At 49.4% G+C, this 13,630-nt stretch overlaps 4 protein-coding genes across 4 annotated transcripts; 1 reads left to right on the top strand and 3 right to left on the bottom strand.

Annotated features, from left to right (window-relative positions):
• Positions 1 to 5,186: 5,186 nt before the first annotated feature.
• Positions 5,187 to 7,955, top strand: VFPPC_10042 (small oligopeptide transporter, OPT family; the record flags this gene model as incomplete). The annotated part of the gene is made up of 7 exons (XM_018288484.1): positions 5,187 to 5,441; positions 5,512 to 5,672; positions 5,738 to 5,932; positions 5,991 to 6,998; positions 7,072 to 7,366; positions 7,426 to 7,684; positions 7,744 to 7,955. The coding sequence occupies 7 exons, from the start codon at positions 5,187 to 5,189 to the stop codon at positions 7,953 to 7,955; spliced, it is 2,385 nt and encodes a 794-aa protein (XP_018137911.1).
• Positions 7,956 to 8,343: 388 nt separating this feature from the next.
• VFPPC_10043 (methyltransferase type 11) lies at positions 8,344 to 9,108 on the bottom strand (the record flags this gene model as incomplete). Its single annotated transcript, XM_018288485.1, has 1 exon — positions 8,344 to 9,108. One exon carries the CDS (start codon positions 9,106 to 9,108, stop codon positions 8,344 to 8,346), a length of 765 nt encoding a protein of 254 aa, XP_018137912.1.
• Positions 9,109 to 11,371: 2,263 nt separating this feature from the next.
• VFPPC_14711 (transcription factor atf21) lies at positions 11,372 to 12,103 on the bottom strand (the record flags this gene model as incomplete). Its single annotated transcript, XM_018292479.1, has 1 exon — positions 11,372 to 12,103. One exon carries the CDS (start codon positions 12,101 to 12,103, stop codon positions 11,372 to 11,374), a length of 732 nt encoding a protein of 243 aa, XP_018137913.1.
• Positions 12,104 to 12,348: 245 nt separating this feature from the next.
• VFPPC_16816 (hypothetical protein) lies at positions 12,349 to 12,642 on the bottom strand (the record flags this gene model as incomplete). Its single annotated transcript, XM_018294569.1, has 1 exon — positions 12,349 to 12,642. One exon carries the CDS (start codon positions 12,640 to 12,642, stop codon positions 12,349 to 12,351), a length of 294 nt encoding a protein of 97 aa, XP_018137914.1.
• Between the last annotated feature and the right edge of the window lie 988 nt (positions 12,643 to 13,630).

Here is a 13,630-nt window from a genome sequence, read left to right as displayed (position 1 = left end):
TCACAAATCACAGCCAAGTCCAGTATCCCATTCCAAGCAATGGAGTCCTGATTGCGTGGCAACAGCAACTTAGCAACTTTTACCGTTCTTGCAAGAGCACCAGCACCCATCCACAGTACAGCACCGGGAGCATCCCGACCCAGCAGGCGTGCAACGCGAACAAGTAGGACACAATTTGGAAACAACTTCCCCCTGGTCATTGAGGAAGAATGTATCAGTGCGCTCTACCACGGCGGCCGTGGCGGCAAGCGAAACGAGAGAGATGAGCGCGAGGAAACGCATTTTAAGCAGGTTGTAGTGGATGTAGTTGTAGGTGAAGTTTCATTGAGGACTATAATAACGTGAGCTCTTATTTATACTTTGATATATTGCACAAGTAGAATATATTGTTTACAGGCCGCCCCTATCCCACGTTCTCGCATATCATCTGCATACAACTGATTGTTGGATTCGTCACAATAATTCTCCGAATCAGGAAGTCGGTAACGTCACAAAGTATTACCACCCACCACTTCGCAGCGAAGGAATACTGTGCATACAATTCACATGCAGTATCCTTGCTGTTCTTCGTTCACGCTCGTCGGATAGGCGCGGGTTAGACAGGATGGTGTATACGAATGAGTTATAACTCGGGCCGTCGGTGGGATGGGTGGTATTGCTGATAAGGCAATAAGTTAAGCATTTGGAAGTTCTCTTCATTTGGTTTATCTGACTCGTGTCTCGGGAAATATGGCTTGGATACTGGCTTGATGTCCTAGCAGAGGTGTTTACGACGCATGCTCTCGGTCTCTATTTCAGACTCATCACCTGAAGACTATTAAAGATGGATCTGTTAACGTGTTCGCAATCCAGTAAATTCTTTCTGTATGGCTTACGATGCGGTGGAGTGGCTTCGGCTGTTGCCGAAATGCGACAATATACGAGATACGACTCACGTTATTCCCGTACCAGGAGATAAGCAACCCGTGGAAACTCTATATAGATGAGATTAAACGGACTCGGGAATTTCGACAGAAGAAATCATCTATAGTGTCAGATGAAGGAAAAGGTACTAACCGCGAGTTTACAGCTGCGTCAAGGAGTCACCACTTTTCGCAATATGTCTCAGTCATCAAGAAGGAAGGCTACTTCGGGCTGATTTCAGCCCTTTTAGTCATGTGCGTCCTCCAGGATGCCGTCCGAAAACTGAAATCGTCATTCTGTAGAATCAAGGCGCGGAAATCCAAATTCAACACATGCACAACATCTGGTGACTTGACATTGCCAACCTTTGCGTGGCACACGCAGCCAACATCACCGGCCGAGGACTTTTGTCAAAGCTGGGGTAATGCAATGGGTGGTTCGATGTCGGCTATTGCCTATTTTAGACGGCTCCTCGAAAACATCAAGTATAATGGACCATTTATGCGTTATAGAATTGCAACATGTGTCGTCGTCCGTGCTAGCTTCTTCGTTTCGATCGTTTAGGTTCTGTCGAGATATTGCTATGGATAGACACAACTAGTGATGTCTGTTTAAGCTTCTTCCTCAACCCTTCTGCACACAGATCTTTCATAAAAATGGTAACCGCCGAGATGCGGTGCTACGCCGAGGGTAGAATACGATCAACACGCTGCAGCCAACAATTGATATGTTCGACGAATCGGGTATATTTTCTGCAGCGACCAACATCGACCAATAACATAACATAACGGCGTTTTGAACGTTGGGAGGATATGTGGTCGAAATTTCAGTATCGTAGTATCAACACCAAACGTCTGGCAAAAGATGGGAAGAATTCAAACGTCCTACCACTTTCACCCACACAGAGCAACAACTACCACCTTGAAATTGCCCGCCGCAAAGACAAAGGCAGGGAATGGCTTGTGTTGAGTTGTAATGGCTGTGCAGCTGGACTTGTGATAAGCTTGCCACACCACCTGTAGAAACCTCGAGTGTCTAGATGCAGAGTTTGCTGCATCCAAAGTAGACTAAAATCCAACCATATCGCCGCAAAACATATCCGAAATAGGTTGGGCATCATATCGGGCTAAAGTGGCCGACACATGCTGCAAATAAATCAAGAGCTTGGGCCGACCTAACCGACCTACCATCCGTCTTTGGAGTTGTATCCGGCTTGAACGCAATGTGCATACTGTTTGCCTTGCCTAACCGCGTGGCAAAGTTCTTTGACTCGACGGAAAAATGGAATGTTGCACTCGGGAACCCGCATCTATTAGAGACTTTGATGGATGCCAAGGTCGGGGTTCCCATCCAACCGGTTCAACTCCTCTTCTGAACCTGGACAACTCGTCTGTTCTGGGCCCCACGGGGACTCCTTTGTCGATCAGGATGCCTCGCTGTGAAATTTTCAACACTGGACTAAATACAGGTTGAGAGAGCGAAGATTCAGTGGCGGGGAAACGGGGAAAAGAGGGTGTATGTGGGTAATACCCCAGGAATCTCTACAATGGCTTTGAGGATGGTGGCGATCTACTTGCGGTCGTTGGGTCGATGAGACGGATCTTCGCCCTTCTTTGATTTCCTATTCAGCGGGAACCATCTAGACGAGAGGGAATACCCCCGTTTCAGTAAAATTGCCCACCGAAAGGGACCATGAAGATGATACTGGTCATGATCTTTTTACGTAGGAGAATTGGGGACTCTCGGGGCTATCCCCGACTAGCTCATATTGAAACCAAGACCATGCCAAATGACAATTTATCGTCAGATACCGTGTATTTACTCCTCGGTTGGAGAATTGGATGACAAAAGGGCGAGATATGTGTTGAAAACAATCGTTAGTTCTCAGCTCCGTCGGCTTACTCTTTGCTGTCACTTTTTGCAGCTGCCTTTTTGAGCCTGGAGTCGCGCGCCAGTGGCCCTAATCATTCCAATGGTGGACAATGAGCGCCGGTTGCAAGGCACAATCTTCCATGTCAAGCCTGTCTCTGTGGATAGAAATAGCAGCGATAATGGCAGTCAAAAGGATCCTTCACCCTTTTGGGCAGCCAAGCCGGCTATTCGGAATGGATGAGATGGGCGGGCAACGCACGAGGCCGCCACTTGGAGGACGCCAGACCTGCCCTCGAGCGAATCGGCGGCCCACCCGCACCACCTTTATCAGTCTCAAGTCTTGATTACGGAGGGCCGATGGCTCCTGGGAACTTTTGCTGACATGGAGTCTCTCACAGAGTCCGTTCGGTCTGGTTATCATGCTCTTGTCAGCCAACCCGCCCATCAGGTGGGAGAGGGAGCAAGAAACTAACCGACTATGGCCGAACCAGTGGCACTTGCTTGGAAGCCGCTGATGGTGAATTGTAAGGAACAACTTCGTCAGGTGAAAAATTTTTGGTCGCCACGCAGATCATGGCTGTTTGGTGAGGTCAGTGTACCAAGTTGATTGTTGGCTTGCCGCCACCCATCAAAGACGCCTCAATCCAAGCTGTTGGTGCTGCCAAGTAACTTGGCGATTCACCGTTGAATTTTGCCAAGCGATCACACTGCTGCTGCCAAGATGGAAGCTACCGCGGTTGAGGCGGAGAAGCGGGGATTAATGCCACCCATGCCGCAACTTGCAGATATTCCCAGAGTGATGGCTGCTGGGATCATGGTTCCGGCCCACATGACCTCGAAGAACCTCGTCAGCTTCGAACGACTCGTCCACTTGTTCGACCACCCCTGAGCCATTGGCGAATGATCAATGCAGATGATACTGTGCTTAGGATAAGCAACAAGAACGAAGTAGTGTCGTCCGTATTACTCCCGCAGCGCGACTGGCTGCACAAGTAACCTTACCAACTTTCGTTATGGCCTTATGTCGAATAAAGCCCAAGCCTCATGGTGGCGCTGTAGGAGCAGAAAAAGTCGCGGCTCGTTGGCTGTGGCCCCTTTTCTGATGAATGCCATAGTGACTGTTGCAAAATGCGACGCCTCATCGGCACTTGTGCTTGGCGCCAGAGAACGTCACGCATTGGCCGACGACGATGGGACAAATGCGTGGCATAGCGGGACAAGGGCGAGGCATAAACGACAAGCAGGTCGATGGAAATGGAGAATTATTTGCAAAACGCCAAGCTCAGGTGGCCCAAATTTGCAGGACTGTTGGTCCGTTTGACCAGACGATGAGCAAAAGAGAATGATCGTGGAGGAGTTGGCAGCGCTATCATGATTAGGTAGGTGCGACTCAGGCATTAGCCGCGGCTGCCAAAAGAGCAAGAGCAGGAGGCAGACGAATCAGATCAATTTGATTCTGATCACGCCAATCTTGCCATCTGAGACTCCACGCAAAGGAGACATGGACGTGAGAATACACCATCGTCAAGGCAAATCATGCCAGTTGGTTGACATGGGACCTTTTGTCAAAACCTCGTTTTTGACCATCATTGCCCACTCCGGCTCCATCACCACGACGGGGTGGCCAAACAAAACCAGACTCGTTCAACACTTCGTCCACACCTCCTATCACGACTCCACACCATCTAGCCCTGGTCCACGTCTGTTCCCTTTGGACGCTTTACACAAGTTCCCAAAGTTCCATCGTGCTTCCAGCCTCATGCTTCTTGTCCGGGCCACCCCCGGTGCGGGCGCCCACCTCAAAGTAGAGCAACGCCCAGCAGAGACTCGTATGGTTGGCTGCCAAATCAGGAGCATTGGTATTCAATGTCGCTCGAAATCTCTGGTTCCTCCCCTGCCAAGGTGTGGAGCCGGGGTAGTTTGGGGATCTGAGCAAAAGATCCTGCATGTGGTAAGTGGTGACGGGACAAACATCCTCACGTCTTTTTTACTGACACCTTCTAGTCCTTTCAGGATGATCCGGCCGAGCCTTAGCGTCTGGTATCCCAGGCTAATTGGTGGTGATGGACGGCCGTTCTCGACCAAAGGGTCCCCTAGACCGATGGAAGCTGGGGTTCGGCGTTGCAGATACCAACGAAGCCAGGAAAAGAATGATAATCGCCACGCGACAAGGGAAACTGCTCAATCCGTCCTGATATCGATTTGGCCACCACGGCCATGTCTTCCCAAGTGTTCGGTTTGCATATATAGATAAACCACTCCCCGTGAGCCTGTCCACTTGGCATCCGGCCTTCTCTCTTCTCCTTCTTTCCTGTCATTGGGGACTCTTAGTATTTGCCCGTCAATCCTCGTTGCAGTCTTGCACCCCTTGGCATCAGAGCAAAGGTTTTGGCAAAACCATCTCTCTCACAATGGGTTTGAAGGAACGCTTTGGCCTCTCCCAGAGGCCAGCGTCCGCTGAGGAAGAACTTCCCGCCGGCGTCATGGGTGATCCTACTCAGGAGCTGAAGGCTTTCCGCCGACAGCACAAGTGGGATCCCTTCTTGGACAACGAGAAACTCGATACCATTGACGATGCTCTCGCTTCCGAGAATACGGAGAAGCAGGCCGTCGTGGACGAGACCCTCATTCAAGAAGACTCGCCCTACCCCGAAGTCCGCGCTTCCGTAAGTTGCGACACTCTTATCAGATGCACCCAATGTCGAGATTTGACAGCACTGACATGACCGCCCATAGGTCCCACCAACTGACGACGACGATATGCCTGTTGATACAGTCCGAGCTTGGTTCCTGGGTGCCCTCCTTTGCACCGTTGTGGCCGCCTGCAACGTCCTCCTCTCAATGCACGTCTCATCCGCCTCCATCTCGTCCACTGTGGTGCAGTTGGTTGCTTACCCGTATGTTCCGACGCTCTTGTAAATTCCAGCCAGCGGAACTGTCAGAATCTAACAAGTGTGCATAGACTCGGTGTCGGTTTGGCCAATGTTCTTCCCAACAAGGAGCGTAGCATTTTTGGCTGGAAGTTTAACCTCAACCCTGGCCCATTCAACGTCAAGGAGCACACCATCATCACCATGATGACTGCTGCCGGTTCTACATACAGTTATGCTATCGATATCTTGCTTGCCCAGGAAGTTTTCTATTCTCAGAGATTCGGGTAAGAACATATTTTTTTATCTGACTCAAGTGTCCGTGTACTGACTATTTTTCTGTAGATGGGGATTCCAGATTCTTCTCATTATCTCGACCCAAGCCATGGGCTTCGGTATCGCCGGTATCGCTCGTCGTTTCCTCGTCTGGCCGGCATCTATGGTGTGGCCTGCCAATCTCGTCACTTGCACGGTTATGCACTCTCTGCATAAGCACGTTCCTGCGGACCCTGCTGCCACTAATGGCTGGAAAATCTCCCGATATAGGTTTTTCATCATTGTGTCGTTGGCCACCTTTGTGTACCAGTGGATTCCAGAAGTCTTTGCCACCTTCTTACAATACTTCACCTTCGTCTGCTGGATCGCTCCCAACAATGTTGTCGTCAACCAGCTCTTCGGCCATGTATCCGGCCTTGGTATCCTACCCATCACCTTTGACTGGCTTGGTGTGTCATCTTGGCTTGGAAGCCCGCTGCAGACGCCTCTCTTCGCCATTCTCAACGTCGGTTTTGGTCTCCTCATCTGCTTGGTCGGAGCTATCGGTCTGGCCTATGGTGGTCCCGTCGAGTACAAGTACTTGCCCTTGAGTGCTAACAAGAACTGGGATCGCTTCGCCAAGCCTTACAACACTTCCCGCATCTTGACAGCCGACTACACTGTCAACGAGACGGCTTACCAGGCATACTCTCCTATCCTGCTAGGAGCCACCTTTTCTCTGTCCTACGGCATGTCCTTTGCCACCCTCATGTCCACCATCTTCCACTGCGGTCTCTTCTATGGCCCCGATATTTGGCGCCGTGCTTTTAGCTCTCGCTCTGAGGAGCCCGATGTCCACCTGAAGCTTATGCGCAAGTACAAGGAGGCTCCGGAGTGGTGGTTCTCTATTATCTTCGCTGTGAGCTTTGCTTTCGGCATGATTGCCTCCCAAGTCTGGTCTACTCACTTGCCATGGTGGGCGTATATTGTCTGTATCCTTATTGGTGTTGTTCTGTTTGTTCCTATTGGCATGATCCAGGCCATCACCAACCAGCAGCCTGGTCTCAACGTCATTACTGAAATGATTTTCGGTTACATGTAAGTTTGCTCTACCCAATACTTGCCTTCTCATGTGGTCTCTCTTGAGCAGGAACTAACCCGTCCCATCTAGGCTTCCTGGACGTCCCATTGCCATGATGTTGTTCAAGTCGTGGGGATACATGACCTGTGCCAACGGCCTCACCTATATCTCGGATATGAAGATCGGCCACTACATGAAGGTTCCCCCTCGCAGCATGTTCTACGCCCAGGCCTTTGCTGTGATCTGGTTGTCTCTTGTGCAAATTGCCACCTATAACTTTGTTATCGGCAACATCAAGGGCATCTGCACCGATGAGCAACCCCAGGGTTTGATCTGCCCCAACGCTGCCACCTTCTACAACGCTAGTGTTATCTGGGGTGTCATTGTAAGTTTGAACATGCCTTGGAACATGAAGACACTTAATTTCTAACTTGACTGCTACAGGGTCCTAAGCGTGTCTTCGGTGCTGGTAGCATTTATGCCTGGACCAACTGGTTCTGGTTCATTGGTGCTGCTTGCCCAACCATTCAGTACTTTGTTGCCAAGCGCTACCCTCGCTCCTTTGCCCGATACATCATCTGGCCCGCAATCTTCAGTGCTTGCGGTCTTGTGCCTCCCGCTACCCTTTACTACCTTCTTCCTTGGGTCGTTGTTGGTGTCATCTTCAACGGCTTCATCCGACGCTACTTCTTTGGCTGGTGGAGTAAGTTGACACATATGCATCCACCTACAAGAGTAACCAATGCTAACCTATTACTACAGCTCAGTACAACTTTGTTCTTTCCGGCGCTCTCGATATTGGCTCGCGTCTTTGCGTTGTCCTTGTCGCTTTGGCGCTCGGTCTTAGTGGCAAGAACTTCCCCGACTGGTGGGGAAATGTTGTCTACACTGAGACGTTGGATTTCAGCAGGAAGGCTGTTACGAGGAAGTTCATCCCTAATGTCACGGAGCCCATTGGCCCCTCGTCATGGTAGTTTATTGTATATAGCAGTTGTGGTGGGGTTATAGCAGCGTGTGTCATGATGTTCGTTACGGAATTGAATGACGCAGGTAGCTGGCCTACAGTGCAATGAATAATATGAAGACATTTATCTGTTCATCTTGAATGGCCGAAGCTTTACTCTGTGCGTGATGCAAAGTTGATGAAGCTCTATCTGACAATTGCGCAAGATGAAAATGCCCAAGGCTAAGCTGGAATTCAGCGTAGGTGGACGCTGAAGTCCCTCGGAAGGGAGGTAATGTAATCAGTGCATCAGCGAAGAGCATATCATTAGTGAGAGCCTGCATGAATTATTCATTTCGCTAAAACCACTAACTCACTACAGGCATCATGACATTTCCCCAACAGCACACAACTCTGCTTCACACTCTCTTTCTGACACTCATCATCAAAAACAGCGGCCTGATACCCTCAATCTCGTCCACTATATCCTTCTCCAACTCCTCATCAGTCGGCAAGAACTCCACAAACCCCGTAACTTCTAGCCCAACCTTGAAAATAGAAGCCATGTATGTCGTTACGGTGCGATGCTGCTTCCTCACTCCCTTGGCCAACCAGTCAATTACACGTTCGCCTTCCTTGTAGTAATAATTCAGATTCCATGATTTCTCCCCGTTGGCAGGATCAGTCACAACGGCAGGCTTAAACGGAGCGGTGTAAACTGGGTGTTCGACATTGAATACGAATGATCCGCCGGGGGAAAGGACACGCTCGACCAGGGACATGATGGCATCGAGATTGGATAGATAGTGTAGTGTAAGGGAGCTGAACACCAGTCCGTATTTGTTGGAATCGCTCTCAGGAAGAGAAATTTGGTCTAGATCCTCGCGGCGGTACTCGATTTGGGGATACTTCTCGGTGGAAGTAAGTTCCTTGGCGCGGGCGAGCATCTTTTCGCTAATGTCCACGGCGAGGACTGATTTGGCCCCTTGGTTCATGGCCCAGCGGGCGAACCAGCCTGTTCCGCAGCCGAGGTCGAGGACGTGCTTGTCCTTGACGGGAGGCAGCATTGGGGAGATGCGTGTCCATGCTGGGTCCTTGGAGAGATCGGCTTCTTTGTCGGAACGATCGATGTGTTCGATGTAGGCTGAGTAGAAGTCCTCGCGGTCGTAGATGTTTTGGGCCATTTTGCTGAGTATGTTAGTGATGCCTTTTTTAGTATATTTGTGCCGCAAGCTGGGTGGATGGATAGAGAGAGGTTAAAGCAGTGTATGTCTGTGAGATGAATGAGTTTTCTTACAGTGAGGGTAAGCTGAGTTGAGTGTCCTGAGTTGCAAACTCTCACTCGATCTGCGACAAACTAGTGCCTTTAAGTAATCTAGATTCGCTAAAACTCAACCATTGCGCTACAACCCCACAGATCAGAATCTTGTCCACTCCTTGCCGAGTACCGAGTCGTATGGACGCGTTACGTAGACAAATTGCCGGCCTGGGATGAGTTGCTTCCTCTTTGGGACTGTGAGTCAGTCGTATTCCTGGGATGTGTTTACGACGGAAATTTTTGCCGTCCCGATGTGCAGCTTGGTTTGTTGTGAAAAGCGGAGAAGTGGTTCCAATCTGGGGTTCAACATAACTTTTTGCTGGTTGAAGAGTCACAGAGGAGTCATAGTGGAACTGATGCAGGGACAAGGGGCATCTCAACTACGATGAGATTCGGGTCATTTATGAGAAAGGGGGAGTTTGTGATTTGAGTGTTTGTTTAGCACTTGCCTGGTTTGGCGTGATACTGCGAGCTGTAAGTGCTTTATCGGGCTTGATGATGCGATGATGGGTTGAGTGATTCGAGGTCAGTTGATGAAACCTGTAGTGTCATTATGCCGGGCCTTTTGCTGTGATTAGCTTCTTTTCTAATGCATGGATAGAGATGAGGACGATTGGAACTGATAGTTGAAGTTGGACCTGTGTGAGTCAACTGCCAGGAGATGGTGCTGAGCTGCAATGCTACGGAAGTTGAGTGAGCGACTAAATCTCACTGATATATATCATAGGCATAATTAATAGAAGTATGTCACATTCTTTCTGATGTAAGACCTCAATTAGTATGAGTAAAACAGCAAGTATTTATGAGAGGAGACCGTATTTTGACAAGTAAGGTGTAAGAGGGTCTAAGTCTCATCGATGAACCCTCAATTGCGATGAGCGCATTGACTGACTCTGTTATTTCGCCGAGATCCGGCCACTGCGTACAGTTACAGAAGTTAAATATACTTACAAGTTTATTAACTGTGGCCGGCATTATGAAGATACAATACTTAACAGAGGAGATGCTAGCTGGGTCGAGTCCCAAAGGACAGTATCATGTTGCGCCGGCCTTTACATGCATCACAGTCAACTCTACCGGCAATTTACTATACGAACATGGGCACTTTACACCCTTCAAGTAACTGCAAAGACCAGACTCATACATCTGAAGTAGATACTTGCCTCAGTACAACCGAGGCCCGCAGAGAGAAACGGGCTGGGGAGCCAGGATATGCACCATCGAAGTGTGCTGCTTGTCCAGAGATGCATTCGAAAACTCTCAATCCAAGTAACAAGAAAGGGGACTTTCCGTAGCCGTATGAAAAGGACCTTTGCCTTCTTTTCGTAGTCCGGCATTGCATCATCTCCGTACAACCATTCACTCGCCTCATGTAGTGGATCACATCTCACTCTGCCATCCCCATTCAAGCCGACCAGCCGGGTCGAATATCGATGTGACATATCATTTCATAACACTATTTATTAGTTGCAGTATTTGTTGCCATTGAAAGGGTCAGGTGGTCCCATGATGGTCCCTCCCTGCTGGGTGAAGCATAACGTCTGTGCAGTCTGCGGCACAACGCATCTGCCCACAGCCAAATGCGCTATCATGCCGTGGTAGATATTCACGTATGGCGGGGTAGCAGATACTTTGCAATCTCAAATGCTCCAAGTCACCTGCGTTTTGCGGCGATAACTACAGGCACGTTTGTGGACGTCTCCCTGCCGCCATCACTCGATCAAACGGATAAATGCCTGCATCGGAAATTTTATCCATGTCAATAGTTTCTTTTGACAGTCGGACACCTATTCAAGAAGTTGCCAATCACAGTCACCATGATATGAATCCGTTTGTGTAGGCTCACAAAAGAAAATGTGCTTTTATTGAATCCAAGCAAAAGAATGACGAGACTAGTTCAAGTAGAGTACCAAAACCACGAAATTGATAAACACCTTACCCTTAACTGACTACCGTTTACTCCCGCCGTGAGGCACTGATGCTGTTTTCTTTCCAAAATGATAATTTGTACACACCATAATCCCTACAACAATCCTACATGTCCATATCCGTGCTACACATCCTGACCTCGAAGCTTTGTCGTGGTTGTCCATGTTGACGCCCACCGCTAAAACCATGACAAAAGCTATTTAGGCATTCGCGACTCCTTCTAAACTTTGAACAAAATGATGAGCTTCCTTATTAATATACGCCTGTATGAGCTTGCAGTTGCAATTGGTATGCTGGAGTATTTGCATCTTGAGCGCAAGAATCTCACTCGTAAGTGCGTTAAGCATGCTGCGTAGCTGGCGGTTTGAGTCCTCTATAGTGTGTTCTTCTGATGCAAGTTGCGCTATTTCGTTGCGCTGGCGTTCTCTGAATTTGTTGGCTGCCTTGCGGCTGCGCTCTAAGTTGACTTCTTCCTTGATGTTGGGGTCAATGCCATGGCTGCTGTACTCAGACTTCAAGGACGACGATGATGACTGAGAGCGGCATGATCTCCTTGACTTTGAGTTGATGCTGGCCGCGGATTGCTGTTTTCGCTTCCGGTTGGTGATTATGTTGTCCTTGTGCTGGGTGTCCATGACTTTCAGGTTGGTGTTGGACAAGGTGGCCTGGATGGGGGTAGGGACAGTTGGAGTTGGCGGTGTTACAGGATTGTTTGGGCTGGGGAGCTGCTCAGAGCTCTCCATCCAGACCATGCTCCCGTTGAAAGATGAAAACGACGACTGGGAAGAGTTGTCATGGTAGGGATATGTATACTCCGGAACATAAGGCTCAACGTAGTTGTTGAAGCATGACTCGTCTTGCTGCCAAAACGGGAAGTCCAGTGGACCGGCAAAGAAGTTGTCAGGCTGGTATTCCGGGTGCATTGATGCCATACTTTTAACAGCTCCTCTAGGCTATGCTATGAGAGAGTCCAGATATAATTATTGTTCAGGTTGTGATAACGGTGTATTTGCAAAGTGTAAAAGGGCATAAAAGGGAAAGTAAAAGAACGGAACACGGGATATGGGTTCGGGAGGGACCTTGGCCTCCATAAATAACCGTCTTCTATCTATCCGTAGTCCAGGCACCACGAGCCATCTAGATCGATTTGGAGCTGATCAACAAGAGTAGTCGTCTGCTATCCGTGAACCCTTCTCGCATCGCCCCGCCTCCTCTGCCCGCCGAGTCTTTGTCCAGAACGGCTGTTCGGTTCTCTGTGTAACCAGACCGTGACGAGGCGAAGGTGAAAAGAGAAAACATGAGCAGGATGGTGTGCAAGTCCAGGTACGTCTGGACCAATTGTGAGAGCAATAGCTTGTGACGCTGGGTGCCTCCCCAGCGTGGCTTTCTCTTCAAGGCTGGGTGCTAGCTTCTGGCCACAAGTTCGCTCAACTCTATCGAGGCTCTTGTCTGTCTGCGAAATGCCACACATGGCCGTTGCGCTTGAACAGATGGAGCTTGGTAAAGCTCCCGCTAGTCAGAAAGATGGGTGGAATGAAAATGGACAAGAAGTATCTAGCTTGAACCCGAGAGTTTTCTCAGTTTCATTATAGCCTTCTTCTGTCTGTTATAGACGAACTCGTTTTCGGGACTCAGCCCTATTCCAACATCGCTGCACTTGCAGGACGCATCATGCTGCATCATGCAGTCGACAAAGCCATTGTTTTGCTCACAATTCCCGATTCTGCCATGAGCAAATGCAACTTGGGATCGCTTTTGGGTCAGAGAGATTCCTCTGCCCACTTTTTAACAAACCTTCATCACCTGCTTCTGCACCCCTTACTCTGGGCCTACATTCCTAGCGCCAATATTCGAGGCACCCTAGCGGCGATCCAAGAGAAGCGAACGCTGGCGCTAACAGGGTCGATGCAATCAGGGTCCGTCAATCTGCACCCCGCGTTCTGCTCGAGCTCGAGAGGGTGTGGTGGGACAAATCGTCTATTGGTGACAAGACGACATTGTGGTTGCGTCCCCCCCTCTTGACAATACCTTGCCCCTTGCGCCACAACTTGTGCAGATGACAAGAAAGCAGTAACCAGTATCTGGGCGAAAACCCAATTCTTGAGGCTAGGGTGGAAACCGTCGGAAAGCTATCAGTCCTGTCAATATCTTTGACTTTGTCAGTTCAGCAAGGGTCCAAAGCGGGCGTTTGCGACGTGATGGTGGCTTCACTGTGGAGTTAACCCCGCTGAGTTTAGAGTTGAGGGGAATCAAGGAATTTTCTGGTTATGAAAATTTTATGTTGATCCAGTTTCAGATACCCCATTTTCCTTATACGGGGTTCTAGGCATGCCCTGGCCAAGGTTGTCCTACAAACGGTCAACTCCAGAGCATTCTGGTAACCTGCCAGGCACATAGGGAAACTCGATAAGGACCTGGAGCCCCAGAGAACAACAGCTTTTGGTCAGAAAAACGTCATG

This window comes from Pochonia chlamydosporia, chromosome 4, assembly GCF_001653235.2.
Source record: "Pochonia chlamydosporia 170 chromosome 4, whole genome shotgun sequence".
NCBI classification, from domain to species: domain Eukaryota; kingdom Fungi; phylum Ascomycota; class Sordariomycetes; order Hypocreales; family Clavicipitaceae; genus Pochonia; species Pochonia chlamydosporia.
The sequence above is the reverse complement of the archived record's forward strand: the minus strand, read 5'-3'. Positions and strand labels throughout refer to the sequence as shown.